The sequence below is a fragment of the Heptranchias perlo genome, chromosome 1, assembly GCF_035084215.1.
Source record: "Heptranchias perlo isolate sHepPer1 chromosome 1, sHepPer1.hap1, whole genome shotgun sequence".
NCBI lineage: Eukaryota > Metazoa > Chordata > Chondrichthyes > Hexanchiformes > Hexanchidae > Heptranchias > Heptranchias perlo.
This window is the reverse complement of record NC_090325.1, coordinates 117,749,781-117,775,560: the sequence shown is the minus strand read 5'-3', so window position 1 is coordinate 117,775,560 and position 25,780 is coordinate 117,749,781. Positions and strand designations below refer to the sequence as shown.

Here is a 25,780-nt window from a genome sequence, read left to right as displayed (position 1 = left end):
TACGACTCCAGCCACTGGAGAGTTTTCCCCGATTCCCATTGACTTCAATTTTACTAGGGCTCCTTGGTGCCACACTCGGTCAAATGCTGCCTTGATGTCAAGGGCAGTCACTTTCACCTCACCTCTGGAATTCAGCTCTTTTGTCCATGTTTGGACCAAGGCTGTAATGAGGTCTGGAGCCGAGTGGTCCTGGTGGAACCCAAACTGAGCATCGGTGAGCAGGTTATTGGTGAGCAAGTGCCGCTCGATAGCACTGTCGATGACACCTTCCATCACTTTGCCGATGATTGAGAGTAGACTGATGGGGCGGTAATTGGCCGGATTGGATTTGTCCTGCTTTTTGTGGACAGAACATACCTGGGCAATTTTCCACATTATCGGGTAGATGCCAGTGTTGCAGCTGTACTGGAACAATTTGGCTAGAGGCGCAGCTAGTTCTGGAGCACATGTCTTCAGCACTACAGCCGGGATGTTGTCGGGGCCCATGGCCTTTGCTGTATCCAGTGCACTCAGCCGTTTCTAGATATCATGTGGAGTGAATCGAATTGGCTGAAGACTGACTTCTGTGATGGTGGTGATATCGGGAGGAGGCCGAGATGGATCATCCACTCGGCACTTCTGGCTGAAGATGGTTGATAATGGCTGATGATGGATAGATTGGATAGATAGATAATACTTGAACAAGGTTAGAGAACCAACTTGCAGCACGACAGTGATTGGGAACAGATTTAATTCCCCCACATCACTAAGCTCAAAATTTAAACCCACATCATTCTTGCACCCCTTTTAGTTTCCAACTGGAATTGGTTGCATCCTGGGAGCAGGTCAATCACCAAACCTCACATCCACAGGCAGCGAGTGCCTCGAAAACCAGGAGAGAAAAGTATTTCGGAAAAAAAAACCTTCTGTTAATTGATCCGTGAGGAAACAGTAAAAAAAAAATGACCTGGACAAAGTGACAAGACATTAAGATAATGTAATGTTACTTAGAAACTACACAATACATTCACAATAGTGAGATACTGGACCAGCTAGTTTTTCTTTTGGCTGCAGGTTTCCAAACGTGCACACCTTGACTACAGCAAGAAAATTTATACATACATTTTGAAATTAAAAGCTGTGTATAGATCAATAAAAAGGAACATTAATTCAAAAACTGCATGCTTTCCCTATTTTGGGAAGAAACAATTATATACACAATTAAGATTAGAAGGATGCATACAGTACTATCTATTTTTGTACTACATAAATGCTACTTATCATCCCTGTAGTAATTAAAAATGCTATAAGTACAGTAATTAAAAGAGGCTGATATTTACAGCCAATTAAAGGTTTAAGTGTTTACCTAACCCTCATATTAAGGCACAGGAATTATACCCCAAGCTTTAAACAACCCAGAAGACTTTCTCTTCTCCTCCCTGCCGGTAAACCTTTAATCGATATTATAGGATTGACTGGAAAAGCAAATTAGCCCATCACAGAAATATCCTTTTCCAGTTGTTAGTAGTTTTTCTACCTCGGCTGACAATGTTGCAGTCGTGATGGTTCATCAATCCATGGAATCTCAGACAGGTGCTCATGAAATGGAAAGAGCCACCTTCTTTGATGGCTCTAGAACCCATGTGTCTCTGTACAGCTCTGAACTTCTACATGGAGCACCCTACCTTGGTCACAAGGTGGAAGGGAACGAACTGGCAAGTCAATGAAGTAAACCCGAGATGGCCTGGATCAATGTGAAGATCGCTGGTGAGAGAGTCTGAGTGCAGATGTTAATCAAGCTAGAGAACATGTGAAGCTATAGTACCCAGGAATCCTGGAACTTATCTTTTGCATTATCTACAGAGGAAGAGGAGCTGAATTACAACTGCAGTATGCAAATGGTATACTATATAACTGTTCCATTAAATCTCAGTGAACCCTGGATACTCAGAGCCATTACACTGAGGCTACAGGTTACTATAAAGCTTCTGTGTATTTGAGGCTTTGGTCGAACAATGCAACCTCAAAAAATTACTTTCCTCTTCCTCGTGGAAATCCAATTTTTAGTCACTTTTAAGTAGTTGGGGATGTTCTAAAGCAAGTACATGGATTTCGACTTCAGATGGAGGAAGAACCTGAGTGATTCCACCAAGTCACTCACAGTCTTGTTCATGATGTGGAGATGCCGGTGATGGACTGGGGTTGACAATTGTAAACAGTTTTACAACACCAAGTTATAGTCCAACATTTTTTATTTGAAATCTACAAGCTTTCGGAGGCTTCCTCCTTCGTCAGGAGAAAGCCTCCGTTCAGGAAGTGAACCAGGTATACAGTGTACTCTTTGGTTCCATGACATTTTTGTCCAGGGAAGGGTGCTAAATTAGCCTCCATTTCCTTGAATCCTTCTAACCATAGGGAAGAATCTGCAATGCAATAAAAATGTTGCAGATGGAGATCATAACTGTGCAAGTGGAAGTAGCTTACCTGTCACTCACAGTAAAGGGCTAATAAAACAAAGCTGCATTTGTCTCAACATACTTTATTGGGTTCTGGTTTGGGAAGCCCCTCCATTCCACCCATCCTCCCACCACCCCGCCCCCCCCCTTTGTTTCACTACCCCTGAGGGAGTATAGCCCAGAAAGTATTAACTGATCTGCCGTGGAGGGTGTAAAATGAATTATGGAGAATTTAGTAAGTAAGACTTTTTCCAATGAATCTACATAATAGTTATTGAAGTTTAAACAACAGAATTTCAGCTCATGTAATGATGGAACCGTATATTTTTGAGAATACCCAGAATTTCAATATTGCATAAATCTTAACTACAGATAGTGAAAGAAAAACAATTCCAACAGCATTGGGCTTCAGTGTGAAAGGCTGCCTGTAGGCACGTTACACAAACTCACAGATCTCAGCCCTGGTTGAAGATGAACCTTCCGCACACGCTGTATGGCTTCTTGAATCACAGGAGAACCATGAGTGTTCTAACCTTAGAGCCAGCCTCACTAGGTAGTCTGAAGCAGTGCTCACTTTTAGCATTTAAAAAAAAAACTATTTTGGTGGTTTAAAAACTGGAAATATCTGCACAAAGTATTAGAGAACTACAACTATTTTCCATATTTTGGAAAGTCCAAGTAATAACTTCCTGTCCAAGAGTGATATGAAATGCCACTGTAATTTTCTGTTCCGTGCACCCATACACTGAATGTGCTCTAGGGTGAGGTTGCATGCCACATCTATAAATGCAGTCATACAAGCAAAGTGTACAACAGACTTGAAAACATCCTTTGGGGAAAAACTATATCCTGCAAAAGCCTTCCTTACTTAGAGTGGCCTAATCTGTATCCTTCACTTCTTACAAACTGTACATATTATTTCCATCCTAAGTTTTAGAGCAGTTGAATATTTTTAATCCATAATACTGCACCTCTAAAATGCATATGTTTGAGTTTTGAAGTGATATTTTTATATTTCCTGCCCATGACATATGGGCAATCGTGACAAAATGTAATCTTTGGGTGAATTAGAGTTAGAGGGAACAATCTCAGAGGGAGCAGGAGGTGGGGGTGCAACTATGCCAGGTCACATATTACTACTGGGGGGGTGGCGGCGGCGGACGGAGAAAGAGGTCGGCAGGTTAACTATACCAGGTTCCATTTAACTGTTCAGTGGGATTAGGGAGATGGAGATGGGACACTGTATTAGGTCCTTTTTTTACTGCTTTGTGCAGGGAGAGGGTTTGAATTGCGCAAGGTCCTATTTTAATACTCAGTGTGTGAGCATATGGGGTGGGACGATGGGGAGTGATTCCTATGCTGGGTGACATTTTGTTGCTCAGTGGAGGATGGCTGCGATGTACCAGGTCCCATTTTATTCCTCAGTGGGAGAAGCTGAGGTTAGCTGTGCCAGATCAAGGCCAGTACATAAGAACATAAGAACATAAGAACATAAGAACATAAGAAATTGGAGCAGGAGTAGGCCAATCGGCCCCTCGAGCCTGCTCCGCCATTCAATAAGATCATGGCTGATCTGATCCCAACCACAAATCTAAAGAACACAAGAAGTCGGAGCAGGACCCGGCCACATAGCCCCTGGGCCCTCTCCGCCACCCACAGGGCATTGACCGATCCGAACTCAGCTTCATGTCCAATTTCCTGCCCGCTCCCCATAACCCCTAATTCCCTTTACTTCTAGGAAACTGTCTATTTCTGTTTTAAATTTATCTAATGATGTAGCTTCCACAGCTTCCTGGGGCAGCAAATTCCACAGACCGACCACCCTCTGAGTGAAGAAGTTTCTCCTCATCTCAGTTTTGAAAGAGCAGCCCCTTATTCCAAGATTATGCCCCCTAGTTCTAGTTTCACCCATCTTTGGGAACATCCTTACTGCATCCACCCGATCAAGACCCTTCACAATCTTATATGTTTCAATAAGATCGCCTCTCATTCTTCTGAACTCCAATGAGTAGAGTCCCAATCTACTCAACCTCTCCTCATATGTCCGCCCCCTCATCCCCGGGATTAACCGAGTGAACCTTCTTTGTACTGCCTCGAGAGCAAGTATGTCTTTTCTTAAGTATGGAGACCAAAACTGTATGCAGTATTCCAGGTGCGGTCTCACCAATACCTTATATAACTGCAGCAATACCTCCTTGTTTTTATATTCTATCCCCCTAGCAATAAAAGCCAACATTCCGTTGGCTTTCTTGATCACCTGCTGCACCTGCATACCAACTTTTTGATTTTCTTGCACTAGGACCCCCAGATCCCTTTGTACTGCAGTACTTTCCAGTCTCTCGCCATTAAGAAAATAACTTGCTCTCTGATTTTTTCCTGCCAAAGTGCATAACCTCACATTTTCCAATATTATATTGCATCTGCCAAATCTCCGCCCACTCACCCAGCCTGTCTATATCCCCTTGCAGGTTTTTTATGTCCTCCTCACTCTCTACTTTCCCTCCCATCTTTGTATCATCTGCAAATTTTGATATGTTGCACTCGGTCCCCTCCTCCAAATCGTTAATATAGATTGTAAAGAGTTGGGGACCCAGCACCGACCCCTGTGGAACACCACTGGTTACTGGTTGCCAGTCCGAAAATGAACCATTTATCCCAACTCTCTGCTTCCTGTTCGATAACCAATCCTCCACCCATGCCAGAATATTACCCCCAATCCCGTGATTTTTTATCTTAAGTAATAATCTTTTATGTGGCACCTTGTCGAATGCCTTCTGGAAGTCTAAATACACTATGTCCACTGGTTCCCCTTTATCCACCCTATACGTTATATCCTCGAAGAACTCAAGCAAATTTGTCAGACATGACTTCCCCTTCATAAAGCCATGCTGACTTTGTCCTATTAAATTATGCTTATCTAAATGTTCCGTTACTGTCTCCTTAATAATAGACTCCAAAATTTTACCCACCACAGATGTTAAGCTAACTGGCCTATAATTTCCAGCCTTCTGCCTACTACCCTTTTTAAATAACGGTGTTACATTAGCAGTTTTCCAATCTGCCGGGACCTCTCCTGAGTCCAGGGAATTTTGGAAAACTATCACCAAAGCATCCACAATCCCTACTGCCACTTCCCTCAAGACCCTAGGATGGAAGCCATCAGGTCCAGGGGATTTATCCGCCTTGAGTCCCATTATTTTACTGAGTACCATCTCCTGAGTGATTTTAATCGTATTTAGCTCCTCCCCCCCGAGAGTCCCCTGTTTGTCCAGTGTTGGGATATTCTTAGTGTCCTCTACTGTAAAGACTGAAACAAAATATTTGTTCAGCATTTTTGCCATCTCCATGTTTCCCACCATTAATTTCCCGGTCTCATCCTCTAAGGGACCTATGTTTGCCTTAGCCACCCTTTTTCTTTTTATATAACTGTAGAAACTCTTGCTATCTGTTTTTATATTTTTTGCTAATTTCTTTTCATCATCTAACTTCCCTTTCTTAATCAATCCTTTAGTTACTTTTTGCTGTCTTTTGAAGAATTCCCAATCTTCTATCCTCCCACTAAGTTTGGCTACCTTATATGTCCTTGTTTTTAGTCGGATACTATCCTTGATTTCTTTACTTAGCCACGGATGGCTGTCATTTCTTTTACACCCTTTTTTCCTCAGTGGAATATATTTATTTTGAAAGTTGTAAAATAACTCCCTAAATGAACACCACTGCTCATGTACCGTCTTACCCTTTAATCTATTTTCCCAGTCCACTTTAATCAATTCCGCTCTCATACCATCATAGTCTCCTTTATTCAAGCTCAGTACGCTTGTTTGAGAATCAACCTTCTCACCCTCTAATTGGATATGGAATTCAACCATGTTGTGGTCGCTCGTTCCAAGTTTGTTGCTCAGTGATGGGGTGGGAGTTGAATTGTTCAAATTTCACTGATCAATTGGATGTAGGGTTTCCAATGTTGCTACTATTACTTCAGGGTGCAAGCTGTGTGGGTGAAGTTTCACATTAAGTTGAAGACCGCAGTCCGGACTTCAGAGTTGATAACAGTCGTGCCAACTTTTAAAATTAATACATATTCTCCTTTCAAAGGGGTTCACTGGTGTATCCTCATTAGCATTAGCTCAAGTGAGCTATCAAAATGGCAATCGAGATGTTGCAAGTTTTGAGATGCTCGCAGGAGGGGTGAAGGATAAAATTTTCGTGATCATCAGTAAAGCTTTGATCATGTTTGTCCAAGGAAAAGAGGATGCTACGGGAGAAGATGAGTTCTCCAACTATTAGCTTTTTTACTTCACACCTCCCCTTAAACCTATGAGATAGGAAGCTCAAGGACAATACAGTGGGTCTTTCACATAGTTGAGCTTCACTGTACTTCATGAGTCACAAAGCATGACCCTAATAGTGCCAACTACAGGCACAAGGCCTTGTTGCAGACACTCACCATTTTTAATATATTATAGATATAAAATAGACTCAGTTGGAGGATTCAAAGTGTACCTTTTATTTATAAACTCACCATTCTAAAATTAAAAGTTTTTTTTGTTGGCAAAATAGTTAGTCCACTCCTGATAAATTCAAATCTGGATTTTTTGTTTTAGCAAAAAGACAACTTTCAATCATCGGAAATAGACTGTATTGCAATGCAAAGGTACGTCATTATGTGACACGCTTTGATGACATAATGATGGGCTATATAAATGAAAGTAATCCTTCCATTTTGGTAATATAAAATTTATTAAAACTCTTAATTTTTTTACTGTGATGTGGAGATGCCGATGATGGACTGAGGTGGACAAATGTAAGGAGTCGCACAACACCAGGTTATAGTCCAACAGATTTATTTGAAATCACAAGCTTTCGGAGCTTTGCTCCTTCGTCAGGTGAAGTGAAGAGTTGCATAAAGGCACAGCATATATAGTCAGAAAACAATGCCTGGTGATTACAGATAATCTTTCTAACTGCCCTTTATCACACCTCGGCAGAGAGAGATAATCACAGCAATCAAAGGAGTGTTCAAACAGGTTAGTCAGGGAAACATTACATCCAAGAATACTGAGGTGGGGTCACCAGGGTTCAAATGTAGCAGATGCTGGGGTTTGTATTAAAAACAGATAACTTTCTTTTGCTGGAAATCGCAGCAGGTCCGGCCGCATCTGTGTATGGAGAACAAGCCAACTACGACTCGAGTCTGGATGACTCGACGTCAGGTGGGGTTACATGTAGCGTGACATGAACCCAAGATCCCGGTTGAGGCCGTCCTCATGGGTGCGGAACTTGGCTATCAATTTCAACTCGACGATTTTGCGTTGTCGTGTGTCTCGAAGGCCGCCTTAGAGAACGCTTATCCGAAGATCGGAGGCTGAATGTCTTTGACTGCTGAAGTGTTCCCCGACTGGGAGGGAACCCTCCTGTCTGGCGATTGTTGTGTGGTGTCCGTTCATCCGTTGTCGCAGTGTCTGCATGGTCTTGCCGATGTACCATGATCCGGGGCATCCTTTCCTGCAAAGTATGAGGTAGACAACGTTGGCCGAGTCACAGGAGTATGAACCATGTACCTGGTGGGTGGTGTCCTCTCGTGTGATGGTGGTATCTGTGTCGATGATCTGGCATGTCTTGCAGAGGTTGCCGTGGCAGGGTTGTGTGGTGTCGTGGATGCTGTTCTCCTGAAAGCTGGGTAATTTGCTGCGAACGATGGTCTGTTTGAGCTTAGGTGGCTGTTTGAAGGCGAGTAGAGGAGGCGTGGGGATGGCCTTAGCGAGGTGTTTGTCGTCATCGATGACATGTTGAAGGCTGCGAAGAACATGGCGTAGTTTCTCCGCTCCGGGGAAGTACTGGACGGCGAAGGGTACTTTGTTGATTGTGTCCAGTGTCTGTCTTCTGAGGAGGTCTATGCGATTTTTCGCTGTGGCCCGTCATTCCAACAAAGTACCCTTCGTCGTCCAGTACTTCCCCGGAGCGGAGAAACTACGCCATGTTCTCCGCAGCCTTCAACATGTCATCGATGACGACGAGCACCTCACGAAGGCCATCCCCACGCCTCCACTACTCGCCTTTAAACAGCCACCTAACCTCAAACAGACCATCGTTTGCAGCAAATTACCCAGCTTTCAGGAGAACAGCGTCCACGACACCACACAACCCTGCCACGGCAACCTCTGCAAGACATGCCAGATCATCGACACAGATACCACCATCACACGAGAGGACACCACCCACCAGGTACATGGTTCATACTCCTGTGACTCGGCCAACGTTGTCTACCTCATACGTTGCAGGAAAGGATGCCCCGGATCATGGTACATCGGCGAGACCATGCAGACACTGCGACAACGGATGAATGGACACCGCACAACAATCGCCAGACAGGAGGGTTCCCTCCCAGTCGGGGAACACTTCAGCAGTCAAGGACATTCAGCCTCCGATCTTCGGGTAAGCGTTCTCTAAGGCGGCCTTCGAGACACAAGACAACACAAAATCGTCGAGCAGAAATTGACAGCCAAGTTCCGGACACCCATGAGGACGGCCTCAACCGGGATCTTGGGTTCATGTCACGCTACATGTAACCCCACCTGACGTAGAGTCATCCAGACTCGAGTCGTAGTTGGCTTGTTCTCCATACACAGAAGCGGCCGGACCTACTGCGATTTCCAGCAAAAGAAAGTTATCTGTTTTTAATACAAACCCCAGAATCTGCTACATTTGACCCCTGGTGACCCCACCTCAGTATTCTTGGATGTAATGTTTCCCTGACTAACCTGTTTGAACACTCCTTTGATTGCTGTGATTATCTCTCTGCCGAGGTGTGATAAAGGGCAGTTAGAAAGATTATCTGTAATCACCAGGCATTGTTTTCTGACTATATATGCTGTGCCTTTATGCAACTCTTCACTTCACCTGACGAAGGAGCAAAGCTCCGAAAGCTTGTGATTTCAAATAAATCTGTTGGACTATAACCTGGTGTTGTGCGACTCCCTAATTTTTACTGGCTTTTTTGTTCTTTATCAGTAGATCAAAAGGCCTATTTTATATTTCAAGAACTACAAATACATAACCACGGAAAGAAAACATTAACAATAAATTCAAAACATTCCTAACATTTCAAACTTCCAGGGTTCACAAGACAGATATGGATGAGAAAGGTCACGCAGTCCATCATAGTTTACCCATCCAGAAAAAAAAAAATCTAGTCCCCCCCTCATATTTATTAAATGATTGCCAGATTTTTTTTGCCTCTACTAAACCAGTGTTGATTACTGCTTACAAGAACAACTCACTGACATCGACCCTAAATTGGTCTTTTGCGAATTTGATCATCATTGTCCTCCAGCCACAATTTAACTGGTAATTTTTTGGATTATCCTTTCTACACCATTTGCCATCTGATTTACTTCTACAAGGTTCCCTCTTAGTCACCTCATTTAATGGCTTAGGTTTCTCCTCTACTTTCATCTAATGACTGAACGGGACATCAAATTCATTTCAGTAACCCAACAAAAATTCTGCTTACTTGACTGACAGAGAAATAGTTAACACGTTTATTGACTTTAAACAACCAGTATTCCTTTTAAATTCTCACACTTCCTGGAACTCATGTTGAATGTATTTTTCTTGGACATCTCTTTTGTTTCCTATGTTACAACAGTGACTACACTTCAAAGGTACTTCATTAGCTGTAAAGCGCTTTGGGACGTCCTGGAGTCATTAAAAGCGCTATATAAATGGAAGTCTTTCTTTTTTCCAATTTTAGCATATATGTTACCAAGTGAACACTGACGCTATACTTCCTAAATATCTACAAGGCATAGTGAGCCTCATTCCATTATATAGAATCTCATTCTGTTTTCCAGCAATATTTCCAAACTAATTAAATTAGAGATACATCTGGGTATTGTAATATACCAGTATACATTATACAAGTAAACCACAATAATTTTCAGCTACAGTACCGTTACCGCAATAAGCACGGTTATGCCAAATACTCATGTCAGCTAAACAAATCACATCGAAACAAATGTATTCCCTTTAAAAACTGCAGAGTCAATTTTGCAACATTTATGTATTGCTTTGTACTACATATAGTACAAAACACTATCAAGTTCTGGAGCAGTCCTGAAACATATCATGACCTCCAGCATTATTTATACAGTTTCTTCCCTTCTTTGTGATCATTAAGATATGTCACACACCTAATAAACCAAATTAGGTGTATGATATATCTTATCAAAGTAGGATTGTTGCTTCAGTTATTGATACCCATTGCCAGGGAGCCTGGATAATAGTGAGTGGGAACTGGCTGTAGGAAGGGTCAGCAGTATCCATAGCATTAACCATATGAGAATAGAGAAATGTCACTGACTTGGGACGCTCTAACTGAGGCAGAGAGTCATGTGACTCATATGTACAAACTTTCATATGGAGTAATTACTCTATGGATTTCAAGGGCAACAATTTATCCTAACATTGACTTTGGCTCCCTTGCTGGGGTTACAATTCCATGGGTAGCTGTCAGCTTCCAATACCTCACCTAAGTGGCCATCATTTATATGTGAGCCTTGGCAATTAGTGCTGGCAGAATATTTGACAGTGAATCATCACAGCAAATCCTGGGATCAGCCAACATCCACATATTCACATTTGCAGGTGGCTGGATAACAATCAGCAGTGGGAACCCTGGACAGTTTTTACTTTTGCAACCCAGGCATGCTGTAGCTCATTGTAGCAGCCCTATTGTTGCCCTGGCTGAGATCAGCGAACTCGGCACATACGGATGATCATACCTGGGATCTTCCTTGGTTTTGTGCTCAGAGACAAGATTACATCTGAAAGATATCGGCAAGAGTCCCCTCTCATATCTAACTGTTTTGATGATCAAATTAAAGATGTTTTTCATTTGTATGTCAGCCTTGGTTCAATGGTAGCACCCTCACCTCAGACAAAAATCATGGATTCAAGGACTGCTCCAGAACTTGATAACATAATCATAGAATGGTTACAGCACAGGAGGCGGCCACTCGGCCCCATCGAGCCCGTGCCAGCTCTTTGTAAATGCAATCCAGTTAGTTCCATTCCCTCGCTCTTTCCCCATAAATTTTTTACCTTAAAGTATTTATCCAATGCCTTTTTGAAAGCCACGATTGAATCTGCTTCCACTATCTTTTCAGGCAGTGCATTCCAGATCATAACTACTCGCTGCGTAAAAAAGTTTTTCCTCATGTCGCCTTTAATCTAGGCTAACACTTCAGTACGGTACCAAGGGGTACTGCATTGTCAAAGATGCTGTCCTTTCAATGAGAGGTTAAATCAAGGTCATGTCTACCCTCTCTAGTGGACATAAAAGATCCCATAGCACTATTCAAAGAGAAATCCCTTTCTTGTGTCCGAGCCAACATTTATCCCTCAAGAAACATTAAAAAAATGGATTAACTGGTCATTCATCTTATTGCTGTTTATGGGACCTTGCTGTACACAAATTGACTGCCGCATTAGCTTACATAACAGAGGCAACATTTCAAAAGTAATTAATTGGCTGGAAGTGCTTTTGGATATCCTGAAAACATGAAACACACTATATAAATGCAAGTTCTTTCTTTTTATTCTTGATATCTCAAGACTTTGAACAGCAAAATTCTACAATAAAAGAAAAATCTACAAAACATGCAACATACCAAAAGGCCTTTGACATCCAAAAAAATAAATTGTGATGTACAAATACTGTTGTTACAAATCTCACTTCCATCTGGTATTATAGGAAACAGAAAACGAAACAGATAGTACACAAGAGAGTACTAACTCAATTCAGCTTCATTTACAAATGCAATCCATTTGTGAGGCAGTCCTCATCAACATTAGAATAGTACTCCCTACAGTAATGTTAACCAAACTAGTACTGCCTAGGAAGGATAAATAACCCTAAACGCAACCCTAACCTCAACACACCCTGTGCATAGAAACATGCGACTTCTCATCCCACACTGCACCGAAACAAACTGATAGATTACAGCTATTTTAATAGTGTATAGGCATGCCTAAGAAAATCAAACTCAAGACTGGAGGAACTCATTACTTCCGTGGGTATAAACAGTCAACAATATAAAATTAGCTTCCATTGCTATTCGTCTTTCTTTCATTTCTGTCCTAGGTTATAATTGGTGACAACAAAATTGTCCTTGCCTAAAGATCAATGCTTTCTTATCTGACAGACCTTCCTCCACCAGTGCTACCTGGATGCCTGTACTCACCCTGTTGAAAACTGGCAGCATCATGTAGAGCTTTTCCTCCTGTTCCTTCTGCGTCATGTGCCGTGGTGAATGACAAAGTTCCATGAAGAGGCGACGCAAGTGCATAAGGCCAAGTGCATTATCCTGAGGACTACATTCCTCCTGCCGTGGACGACCCATGATCCTCTTCACCATGTTCATTTTTCCCCACTTCCTGAAAACACGGCCAATCCTGTTGAATAGTTTTAACGTTAACGCAGCTAATTGAGGTCAGACATTTTTACATATAACTCTACTTACATAATAAATTCAGTTTATCCACAGAATACTTAAAGATTTCACCTTCGGTTTTCCCTCACAAAACCTCTACATAATTATTTTCAGAAATTTCTGATGTCGATTTTTCTTTAAAGGGATTTCAGGTGGTTTCTGAATTTACAGCATTATTTAAATAATAAAACACAACTGATTGCATTTTTCATTTTGGTGCAAGAATGTTACAGCATTCTTAGGAGGGTCAAAATAATCACTTCAGGATCAATACATTCCAAGGATCATTAAGGCCTGAGTATTGGATTGCAAAAGGGTAGGGGCAGGTGGTAGAAAATGTGTCTAGAAACATTTTGATTCAAGGTTATAGGACATTTTAGTTGGGTGTATGCAGTTCGTTATGACATTTCCTTGGAGGTTTTTTCATCACATGGCACCAAATAAACATAGCTCATTTCAAAATATTAAATAAAAAGGGACTTCCCCAGCCCAAGAGGAACTCAACTGTACATTTCTACCTATTTAAGAAGTATGAATACTTCATAGATTTGAGATTGGCTTGGGTAAGAAAATGCACAACATTTTCACAGTTTTACTATATTCGTTTTTACAACTTGCATGTATACAGCTGTGAAGACACCAGAAGTTTGAGAAAGCTTAATCAAAAATTCAAGTTTTAAGTTGTTCTAATTTTAAAAATTACCTTGCAACACATTCACGAGACCCCCCCCTCCCCACCCACACCACACAAAGTGCAATCAAAATAATCAATTTAAAATATGTTACTCAACAGGACACTGCAGCAAATCTGCCAACTTCATTTAATTACAATGGAATGAACTATAGCTGGTTTTGTGAAGAGAAGCCTCTGGACTTCACTCTTATAAATCTTCCTAGCTGCCACCTCATTTAAGTTAGGGGGTGCAAAACCATGGCATATTGCAAAACTTCAAGCTGAGCTTCCTATCTTATATGCTATCAGTTGTGAAGAATACTTTCCTTCACCTCCACCCTTATATTTCCCCAAATGCTCGTCAAAACATAGCCCTTATCTTTTAGCACCTTAAGGTTCGATTTCTCTAATGTTCTTCTAACCGACCTCTCTCTAAATCCCTCAACCTCATTACCTCCCTCATTGAATTCAAAATCCTCCACAAAACCCTTCTCTTCAGCTTTCCCACCCTAACCCTCACCAATTTCCCTTCTTCCTCCTGATTGTTGTCCACTGTCTTTACTTATGAAAAAATGTTGTATTTTCTGGAATGAGAACAGAAAGTAAGTCAATGGAAACTGAAAAAAGCAACAATTCATAACTTAAAATGTGTGATATAATAAAAACAAAATTTTAAAAATGCACGTGTCTAATTTAGGTAGTCTAAATAACTAACCATTACATTTTTGATCACGAAGCTTTCATAGAATTACATAGAATTAATTACAAAGATGATATAACTTTCAGAGATGGAACTAAATAATCTGTATTTAAAAACCAAATTTAATTTTATGCAGTGTTTTATGATCCTTTTTAAAGCAACATTAAGTTTGTAAAAGTGCTCGTAGCAGATCTTCTTTCTTATACACTTTGCTCCGTTGCTTTGCAACTTGCAACTTTTATTTTAGGAAAGGAAATTAAAATTTAACAATTCTGCAAAAAACAATGATCATTTCTTTTTAAACACCAACAAAGCATCTTCTCAAGTAAAAGGACTGTAGTTATTAAGCCAACGTCAATTTAATAAACTGGTGTGAGGATTTGGTGCTAAAAATGGTTAGAGTTGGTATGTTCATTTTTAAAATAGATGTAATACCATAGCTTTTCAATCGCAATTGGGAAAATTGCAATTAACTTTTCAAAAATCAAACTCTGGAAAAATCTGGAATGAGCAAGAAGTTTTCAAACATGCCATGATACCTAAGAACTGGAGAGAAGATTTAAGAGTTCATCCAGAACAGGCTTCGAAGATGATGGTGAGCCAATTTAAAAAAAAAATTCGTTGATGGGATGTGGGCATCCCTGGCGAGGCCGGCATTTATTGCCCATCCCTAATTGCCCTTGAGAAGGTGGTGATGAGCCGCCTTCTTGAACTGCTGCAGTCCGTGTGGTGAAGGTTCTCCAACAGTGCTGTTAGGAGGGGAGTTCCAGGATTTTGACCCAGCAATGATGAAGGAACGGCGATATATTTCCAAGTCGGGATGGTGTGAGACTTGGAGGGGAACGTGCAGGTGGTGTTGTTCCCATGTGCCTGCTGCTCTTGGCCTTCCAGGCGGTAGAGGTCGCGGGTTTGGGAGGTGCTGGCGAAGAAGCATTGGTGAGTTGCTGCAGTGCATCCTGTGGATGGTACACACTGCAGCCACTGTGCGCCGGTGGTGAAGGGAGTGAATGTTTAGGGTGGTGGATGGGGTGCCAATCAAGCGGGATGCTTTGTCCTGGATGTTGTCGAGTTTCTTGAGTGTTGTCAAGCAAGTGCAGAGTATTCAATCATACTCCTGACTTGTGACTTGTAGATGGTGGAAAGGTTTTGGGGAGTCAGGAGGTGAGTCACTCGCCGCAGAATACACAGCCTCTGAACTACTCTTGTAGCCACAGTATTTATATGGCTGGTCCAGTTAAGTTTCTGGTCAATGGCGGCCCCCAGGATGTTGATGGTGGGGGATTCGGCGATGGTAATGCCATTGAATATCAAGGGGAGGTGGTTAGACACTCTTGTTGGAGATGGTCATTGCCTGGCACTTGTCTGGCGTGAATGTTACTTGCCACTTATCAGCCCAAGCCTGGATGTTGTCCAGGTCTTGTTGCATGCGGGCTCGGACTGCTTCATTATTTGAGGGGTTGCGAATGGAACGGAACACTGTGCAATCATCAGCAAACATCCCCATTTCTGACCTTATGTTGGAAGGAAGGTCATTGATGAAGCAGCTGAAGATGGTTGGGCCTAGGACACTGCCCTGAGGAACTCCTGCAGCAATGCCCTGGAGCTGAGATGATTAACCTCCAACAACCACTACAATCTTCCTTTGTGCTAGGTACGACTCCAGCCACTGGAGTGTTATTCCCCTGATTCCCATTGACTTCAATTTTACTAGGGCTCCTTGGTGCCACACTCGGTCAAATGCTGCCTTGATGTCAAGGGCAGTCACTCTCACCACACCTCTGGAATTCAGCTCTTTTGTCCATGTTTGGACCAAGACTGTAATGAGGTCTGGAGCCAAGTGGTCCCGGCGGAACCCAAACTGAGCATCGGGGGTCAGGTTATTGGTGAGTAAGTGCCGCTTGATAGCACTGTCGACGACACCTTCCATCACTTTGCTGATGATTGAGAGTAGACTGATGGGGCGGTAATTGGCTGGATTGGATTTGTCCTGCTTTCTGTGGACAGGACATACCTGAGCAATTTTCCACATTGTCGGGTAGATGCCAGTGTCGTAGCTGTACTGGAACAGCTTGGCTAGAGGCGCAGCTAGTTCTGGAGCACAAGTCTTCAGCACTATAGCCGGGAAGTTGTCGGGGCCCATAGCCTTTGCTGTATCCAATGCACTCAGCAGTTTCTTGATATCATATGGAGTGAATTGAATTGGCTGAAGACTGGCTTCTGTGATGGTGGTGATATCGGGAGGAGGCCGAGATGGATCATCCACTCGGCACTTCTGGCTGAAGGTTGCAAATGCTTCAGCCTTGTCTTTTGCACTCACGTGCTGGACTCCGCCATTATTGAGGATGGGGATGTTTACAGACCCTCCTGTTACTTGTTTAATTGTCCACCACCATTCACGACTGGATGTGGCAGGACTGCAGAGCTTTGATCTGTTCCGTTGGTTGTGGAATCGCTTAGCGCTGTCTATAGCATGTTGCTTCCACCTGCATGTAGTCCTGAGTTGTAACTTCACCAGGTTGGCACCTCATTTTTAGGTATGCCTGGTGCTGCTCCTGGCATGCTCTTCCACATTCCTCATTGAACCAGAGTTGATCCCTGGCTTGTTGGTAATGGTAGAGTGAGGAATATGCCGGGCCATGAGGTTACAGATTGTGCTGGAATACAATTCTGCTGCTCCTGATGGCCCACAGCGCCTCATGGATGCCCAGTTTTGAGCTGCTAGATCTGTTCTGAATCTATCCCATTTAGCACGGTGGTAGTGCCACACAACACGTTGGATGGTGTCCTCAGTGCGAAGACAGGACTTCGTCTCCACGAGGACTGTGCGGTGGTCACTCCTACCAATGCTGTCATGGACAGATGCATTTGCGACAGGTAGATTGGTGAGGACGAGGGCAAGTAAGTTTTTCCCTTGTGTTGGTTCGCTCACCACCTGCCTCAGGCCCAGACTGGCAGCTATGTCCTTCAGGACTCGGCCAGCTCAGTCAGTAGTGGTGCTACCGAGCCACTCTTGGTGATGGACATTGAAGTCCCCCACCCAGAGTACGTTCTGTGCCCTTGCTACCCTCAGTGCTTCCTCCAAGTGGTGTTCAACATGGAGGAGGACTGATTCATCAACTGAGGGAGGGCAGTAAATGGTAATTAGCAGGAGGTTGCCTTGCCCATGTTTGACCTGATGCCATGAGATTTCATGGGGTCCAGAGTCAATGTTGAGGACTCCCAGGGCCACTCCCTCCTGACTGTATATCACTGTACCGCCACCACTGGTCGGTCTGTCCTGCCAGTGGGACAGGACATACCCAGGGATGGTGATGGAAGAGTCTGGGACGTTGGCTGAAAGGTATGATTCTGTGAGTATGGCTATGTCAGGCTGTTGCTTGACTGGTCTGTGGGACAGCTCTCCCAATTTTGGCACAAGTCCCCAGATGTTAGTGAGAAGGACTTTGCAGGGTCGACTGGGCTTGGTTTGCCTTTGTCGTGTCTGGTGCCGTGTTCCGATGCCGAGTGGTCCGTCTGATTTTATTCCTATTATGACTTTTTTTTTTAAGCGAGATTTTACAACTGAGTGGCTTGCTAGGCCATTTCAGAGGGCAATTAAAAATCAACCACATTGCTGTGGGTCTGGAGTCACATATAGGCCAGACCGGGTAAGGACGGCAGGTTTCCTTCCCTAAAGGGCATTAGTGAACCAGATGGGTTTTTACGACAATCTGGTAGTTTCATGGCCATTACTGATACTAGTATTTTAATTCCAGATTTTATTTAATTAATTGAATTTAAATTTCCCAGCTGCCGTGGCGGGATTTGAACTCATGACCCTGGATTTTTAGTCCAGGCCTCTGGATTACTAGTCCAGTAACATAACCACTATGTAGTGAGAGAGACTATTAGGTGGCACACTGTGTTAGACACTGGTTTTTCATCTCTGGCAGACTGATGAGATTAACTTTTCCTGTGTCAGCTGATTGTATGTGAAATGAGTTTGCCCAGGTTCAGTCCAGTTCCTAGTGGATATATCTCAAAATTGACCATCTCACCCATGACAGAGCACATGATCGCTGGCAAGGGAAATGGAAACGGAAACTGTCTCCCAAGTGCAGCCGGGGGGGGGGGGGGGGGGGTAAACTTCTGAAATTGGAGCTGAGGCACATTGCTCCTGCAGAGTAGAAGGAGCTTCACTCTGTATCTGACCATGCTATAATTGACCTGGGAGTGCTTAATGCTTTCACTTGGTGCCTGAAATGGGAAGTTCCCCATTCCCTAGCACTCTCAGTTTCACCTAACTGAATACAAAAAAAATTCATAAAAGGAAAAAAAACTCAAATTTGCTTTTTGATCTACTGTATTAACTGGCAGATCACCTTAAAAATCAAACAGCACCTGAACTAACATTTCTAAGATGCTCAAACAGTATGAACAGTGCTTAAAAAGCTTTTTAAAAAAAATTGTACCAGTGTATACTGTAGCTTGACAAAGAATGTCACCACACCAGAACAATTTCAAAATCTTGAGGAAATATATAACCAGACCTAAACCAGTTCACTTTCAGAAAGGGATTTATTTTATACATCCCAAAGAGTTTTTGTTTCCCCCATCCACCAACCCAACAGAATTAGCTTTTGGCTCTGCAGTTTGAAATAAATCCTAAAGTGACTTGGGCAATAAAAGAGCATCTCAGCAGCTGGGCTTGGTATCACAGTTAGTCTCAACACCTTCCCCTCACTTCTGTATCATGGGGTACTAACAAAGCACAGTCTGATGGGTGACCACAAATCCATGTTCTACTGGACACAAAGTGAAGGATTTCACAGGCTTAAGTACCCAACAGTGGATGGTGGAAAAAACAAACATCCCATTGACACAGCAGAGGGTGCTCTTGTGGCTGTCAGGGCTGAAGAACAGTCACGGCCCACATGCACAACCACAACCACGAAAAAAAATTCAAATACACCACAAATGCTTTTAACCACAGCCAAGGTAAATGATATGTTGATTTCAGTTAAGGCTGGCTTGAAGGCCATTTCTTTTCGTTTTAGGTAAAATTACTTTCCCACATACTTTGTTCAAAAAGTTGTCGAAGACAGATGTCTCAACTAATTGCAACTATTTGGCGCTCCGTACTTTCAGGAAGACATACATCTCCGTGTATTTTACAATAGGAGGAAAGGGATACAAGGTACCATGGAGCATTTGCTTTCATTATGGAGCAAATCGGGAAAACTGTACTACAAGCAGTGTAACAAAATAAACACCAGTCTACGCTAGGGTTGCGAACCCTCCCGCTTTCGGCAGGGATTTCTCAGAATTGGGGATTCCTCCCCCGAACGCTGCCTGCAGCAGCCCGGGAGATCAGCGATTTAAATTTCCCACCGCAGTGCCACCCCCCGCTGCGCGATGTCACTGGCTGCTGCTCAGACGAGCCTCCGGCTCGGTGACGTCACCTGACCACCATCGCAGGGAGCCGCGACCAGCTGGTGTGCCGGGAACAGGAACAGTCGAGAGGGAGCTGAAGAGTTTGGAATTAGGGGGCAGAAAGAGAGACTCGGGCGGGAGGGGTTCGAGGCGAGGTGGGAGGGAGATTCGGGAATTGCGTCTTCTCATCTGAGAATTAAATGTTCAGGCAACTGGGGTAACTGAGGCTTCAGAGGAAGGAGGGTTTTGCAGTCATCAAGTGCTTCTTCTAATTCTTATTATGGACTATTCAGAGTTTCCCCATACTTCAATATTATAGCTTAGGAGCATTTGAAATCCAATTATTATCGCTTTCTATTGTATTTCTAATTACCAGCTCAAGAGAGGCTTTAAAATAGGTCACCTTTCCTCTCTATTGGTGTGGAGGTGGAGACTGGGGAATGGGGGCTCAGGGAGACGGGGAGGGAAGGCACTCGGAGAGGGAAGGGCGCTCAGGGAAACTGGGGGATGGAGACAGGGATGGGAGGGCCGGGGAGAGGACGGGACTGGGAAATGGAGGCTTGGGAGACTGGGATGAGTGGTCGGGGGAGAGGACGGGACTGGGAGATGGGGACTTGGGAGATGGGGACTTGGGAGATGGGGGCTCAAGCAGGAGGGGAGATGGGGGCTCAAGCAGGAGGGGAGAATAGAGTGGGGGTAAGCAAGGGGGCAGCGTTTCCTGCAGAGCTGGGAGCAACAGAAGCAGCAACGTGGTGCATGGGAGTGGCGCAGAGAGGAGCTGCCAGTAAAAAGAGGTAAGTGAAACCTGGGGCGTGACTGTGGGTAAACAGTGAAAGATTGTTTCCATTGATGGGCGAATGAGGAACTAGGGAATGGAACCCAATGAGTCTTATTGGAAGAACCGGGGGGAAGGGAGGAAGTAAGTTCTTGAATTTAGGGCTATTAAACCATGGCATAGTTTACCTCAATAGCCACATGTGGCGGAGACGAAAACTCAACATAAAAAGGATGGGGATAAATATTTAAAAAGGAGAAATATATAAGTATCTGGGGGAAAGGGGTTACAGGAGAAAGCGCCAGCACCAGGGGCCGAATTGCCTCCGCCAGTGTTGTAATTTCTATAATTCTATGAAAACTTTTCTTTATTGAGTCTGAGCTCGGAGTGGTTTAGAAATGTTGGTGCTGAGCACAGTTTAAGGACAATGGGGCACTTCTCACAGGGAACAAACACTGAGCCCACTGCCCTTTGTGCAATCTCTTGGTTTGGTTCAGGTCGGTCTGTGTCGCCCGGTTTTGACACGTGAAGTCCAAGTACAGATCAGCTCTGACTGAGGTTCCCAGTTCAGAGTTGTCACCTTCACATAGAACTAAAGTCCAAGGAGATAGGGAGAGAGATGGGGCCTATTAAAAGTGTTGTCAACTGGGGAGCCTGACTACACCTTGTGCAGTACAGAGGGATTCTGGCTATGATTTCAGGGTGAATATCAGCAAGTTATAGGATTATTACTAGTTACCTAGCAGGATATTGGGGCATTACAAGTACTACCAGTTACATATAGCCTATCAGTAAGTTATTGTATTACTGTTGGTTATGAGGGAAATCTGAGTGTTACCAGTATTACTATTAGTTATTGATGGAATCAAAATTCCTCCCACATCTGGTTTACCCTCTGCGAATGACCACCCCCCCACCCTCAGTTTCAGTACCCCCCACCCTGCCCTCAGTTTCAGTTTCCCTCCTCCCCTGACCTCAGTTTCCCCTCTTCCCCTGCTCATGGGTGGCCTCCTGCTTCTTTGAACTTCTCGCACAGCAGCTGCTAGCACAAAATCACGAGCAAAAATACTCAACTACTAGGGGTCCCAACCTTTATAAGGTAACTGCATTTGTAGAGGCCGTATGATCACGTGTCACATGGTCAGAACATCATGTGATCAAGCCTCCATGAATGCTTCAAAACAGAGTTGCCAACTCTAGGCTCCAAATGTTAATCTATCTTTTCTAGTGCTGACTGACCTGCTGTGTATTTCCTGTTTTTTTTCAAATTCCCAATGTCTGCAATTACAGTATTTTTAAACTAGCACATTTTCTGTGGTATTGTCCATCATTAGTCAGGGACGTGGGTCAACAAGTGGAGTATTCAGGTGAGGAATGAAGCACGGCGATTGGAGTAGATCAGTTGGATAGTGAATGGAGCATGGAGTTGGGAGCAGAACATTCTGGCAAATTGAGTGCTGGATTGTGAATGGAGTGGAACACAGAGCTTGAACTGATGCAGGGATGGAGCAGGATTGATTTCCTACTATCTGGCAACAGCAGTTACTGGAATAGGGAACAGGAGCAGGGGCTGCTCCGGGGCCTGAGGCACATAACCAGGTAGGCTCCTTTTTACTTGGCCTTAGTGCTGTCAGCCCTTTCTCATTTCCCTGAGGTGGGGGGGGGGGGGGGGGGGGAGGAAAGGAAAAAGCTTGCTAACAGAAATTCCTGGCTCTGTGAATGGTCAGACTTACTGTCAATTATTTTTTTAACTTCCAAATGTGATATGCAGCAGTGACAGTGTTCATTTGACCGAGAAGGGAGACACCTTTAAACTGCCCTCTGGGAATTGTGGTTTATAGAATACATACAAAGTGATACTGATGCATTCTAGGAATTATAGTCTGTTATCCGGTTAAGTTATTCATTGTGTAGTTGACAGATGTCATAGTGATAGCTATGGAAATCCCAAAAACTAAAATCGAAGGCATCTTATGAAGGAACAGGCCTCCAGACAGAAATGTTGTTGGAGAGATTTCAAACACAAAAAAAAAGCAACCCTCTGAGTAGGTTTAATGATTTGTAGTGAATTATATAACTTTTATGTTTGCTAAATTGTAAACCTTATATTTAGTACCATGTGCTCAGGATGCTGTCAAAACAAGATGACAACAAACTATTTTCAAAATTAAGTGATTTCCCTTCTCTATTTTATTGGTAATAGTTTGCTGACTGCTGTTTCTCCATTCACAGTTTTTGTACCTGCTCTCTACTTGTTCACTGGTAGGTTCCACACCAGTTCTGTTTTTGTTGTGGTCACATTGGAGCTAAATGGGTGTAAATGTTATACATACTTAGCAAAATATGATGTTTATGAATAGATAGATGTCTGTGTATTGAGGTGCCATTCATTAGATCGAAGGGAGCTGTACTTCAACTGAATAACAAACCTCTCAAATGACTTCCCTCTAATACAAAAAGCAATATTCATCTCACACTATTTTAATGCAATAAAATGTAGCTCTCAATCTGATCTGTAATTCTGATGAAGGGACCCACCTGAAACACTGATCTTTCTCTTTCAAATGCTGATGCAACGGTCATGTATTCCCAGTATTTTCTTTTTTCATTTTCATAGGCTAAGCTTGTTTTTTCTTCATTATTTTTGGTTTACAGATAAATGGAATCTAGCTTTAGACTTCCAGGGATCAAGACTTGTGACCTTTTGTTTTAGTAACCTTCACCTGCTCCTATCTCTGGATTTTGCCTTACATTCACAAACACAAGAGGACATTTTATTAATATTAGATTCTGCTACCCCACATGACACTCTAATCATTACAAAAATCACTTTCAAGTTAGTTAGTAAATGAAGCTTTCACAAAATTTTAGGTTCAGCTTAGTTTGTAGTCAAAGAAATGTAGACAACCAGTGCTAGTCTAGGCAAAAATGTAAACCAGACTCAACAGCTGCAAAGCAGATGCCTGTAACACACGTCAAGTTAAATAGGAGCTAAGATCATGCAGGAAGTACAATGAGCTTTAAAATGGCAGAGTCAGGGTTCCTTTAAAAGATTTCTTTGATCAGTCTAAAACATTGAAGGAAGAGAGTTGGTTTGAGAGAAATGAAATACCCAAGTTTACAACTTTTTCACACTGGTGTCCTTCCCCTAAAGGCAGTTAGCTGAATAGTCAGAAACAGAGTAGTAATCAATGATATTCATTCTAATTGGAAAGCTGCGGCATGTGCAACTTCCCAGAAATCACTGAGGACCCCAGCTGTTTACAATATTTAAATGAACTAAGAATATCAAAGTTATACCAAGTTTTGTGTGAAAGCAGGTTCAAAAAAACTTTGTAACTGGGCAGATAACTTTGAAATTGAATTTAATATTGAGAAATGCAAGGTAATGCAGATATCAGCACTAAAAACAATAAGAAGAATTACAAAATGAAGTTTATACAGTTGAGCAAGCTAAGTGAGAAAATGGATCCAGGTGTGTTAACTGACCGACTAAACATTTAAAATGAGGGGCTATAGCTATTAAAGCAAATAAAATATCACAGTATTTAATATAATGCATTAAATTCAAGCACTAGCAAGACTGCCTGGAGTACTGGATCCAATAATGGTATGCTCTCTGAAAGGAAGCAATCGGCCAAAGTCACAAATGACATCCTAGGTGACTCTAACCATGGTAAACTATCCCTCTTCATCCTTCTCAACCTGTCTGCAGCCGGCTCCTCCACTGCCTCTCCTCCGTTGTCCAGCTGGGTGGGAATGCGCTCGCCTGGTTCCATTCTTATCTATCCAGTCGCAGCCAAAGACTCACCTGTAGTGGCTTCTCTTCCTGCTTCTGCCCTGTTACCTCTGGAGTTCCCCAAGGATCTATACTTAGCCCCCTCCTATTTCTCATCTACATGCTGCCCTTCGGCGACATCATCCAAAAACACATCAGGTTCCACATGTACACTGAAGACACCCAGCTCTACCTTACCACCACCTCCCTTGACCCGTCCAGTGTCTCTGATTTGATACACCGCTTGTCTAACATCCACTATCCAATATTCAACATCGTAACTAGTAGAATAGATGGAGGAGAACCAATGGGGGTGGGTGTATTTGGATTTTCAGAAGGCTTTTGATAAGGTCCCATACAAGAGGTTAGTGTGCAAAATTCAAGCACATGGGATTGGTGGGGGGGGGGGTGGGGGGAACATAATGGCATGGATTGAGAATTGGTTGACAAACAGGAAACAGAAGAGGAATAAATGGGTCTTTTTCCGCGTGGCAGGCAGTGATTAGTGGGGTACCGCAGGGATCAGTGCTTGGGCCCCAGCTAGTCATAATATATATCAATGATTTGGATGAGGGAACTAATGTAACATTTCCAAGTTTGCAGAAGACACAAAGCTGGGGTGGAATGTGAGCTGTGAGGAGGATGCAAAGAGGCTCCAATATGATTTAGACAAGTTGAGTGAGTGGGCAAGAACATGGCAGTTGCAGTATAACGTGGATAAATGTGAGGTTATCCACTTTGGTTGTAAAACAGAAAGGCAGATTATCTGAATGGTGATAGATTGGGAAAAGGGGAGGTGCAATGAGATCTGGGTGTCCTTGTACACCAGTTGCTGAAAGCAAGCACTCAGGTGCAGCAAGCAGTTAGGAAGATGAATGGTATGTTGGCCTTCATTGCAAGAGGATTTGAGTACAGAAGCAGGGATATCTTACTGCAGTTATACAGGGCCTTGGTGAGACCACATCTGGAGTATTGTGTACAGTTTTGGTCTCCTTATCTGAGGAAGGACGTCCTTGCCATGGAGGGAGTGCAACAAAGGTTTACCAGACTGATTCCTGGGATGGCAGGACTGACGTATGAGGAGAGATTGGGTCGACCAGGCCTATATTCACTACAGTTTAGAAGAATGAGAGGTGATCTCATCGAAACATATAAAATTCCAACAGGACTAGACAGACCAGATGCAGGGAGGATGTTCTCGACGGCTGGGGAGTCCAGAACCAGGGGTCACAGTCTCAGGATAAGGGGTATGCCATTTAGAACAGAGATGAGGAGAAATTTCTTCACTCAGAGGGTGGTGATCCTGTGGAATTCTCTACCACACAAGGCAGTGGAGGCCAAGTCGTTAGATGTATTCAAGGAGGAGATAGATATATTTCTTAATGCTAAAGGGATCAAGGGATATGGGAAAAAGCAGGAACAGGGTACTGAGTTAGATAATCAGCCATGATCATTTTGAATGGCGGAGCAGGCCCAAAGGGCCGAATGGCCTACTCTTGCTCCTATTTTCCATG

The 25,780-nt window shown here is 43.2% G+C and overlaps 1 protein-coding gene across 1 annotated transcript in view; it reads right to left on the bottom strand.

Annotated features, from left to right (window-relative positions):
* The window catches only part of wdfy3 (WD repeat and FYVE domain containing 3), a 431,872-nt gene that overhangs the window by 313,020 nt on the left and 93,072 nt on the right, over positions 1-25,780 (bottom strand). Inside the window, exon 2 of the mRNA XM_067990523.1 lies at positions 12,680-12,890. Within this exon, the coding sequence (XP_067846624.1) occupies positions 12,680-12,859 (180 nt within the window). The 5' untranslated portion in view covers positions 12,860-12,890. The remainder of the gene's footprint in view (positions 1-12,679; positions 12,891-25,780) is intronic.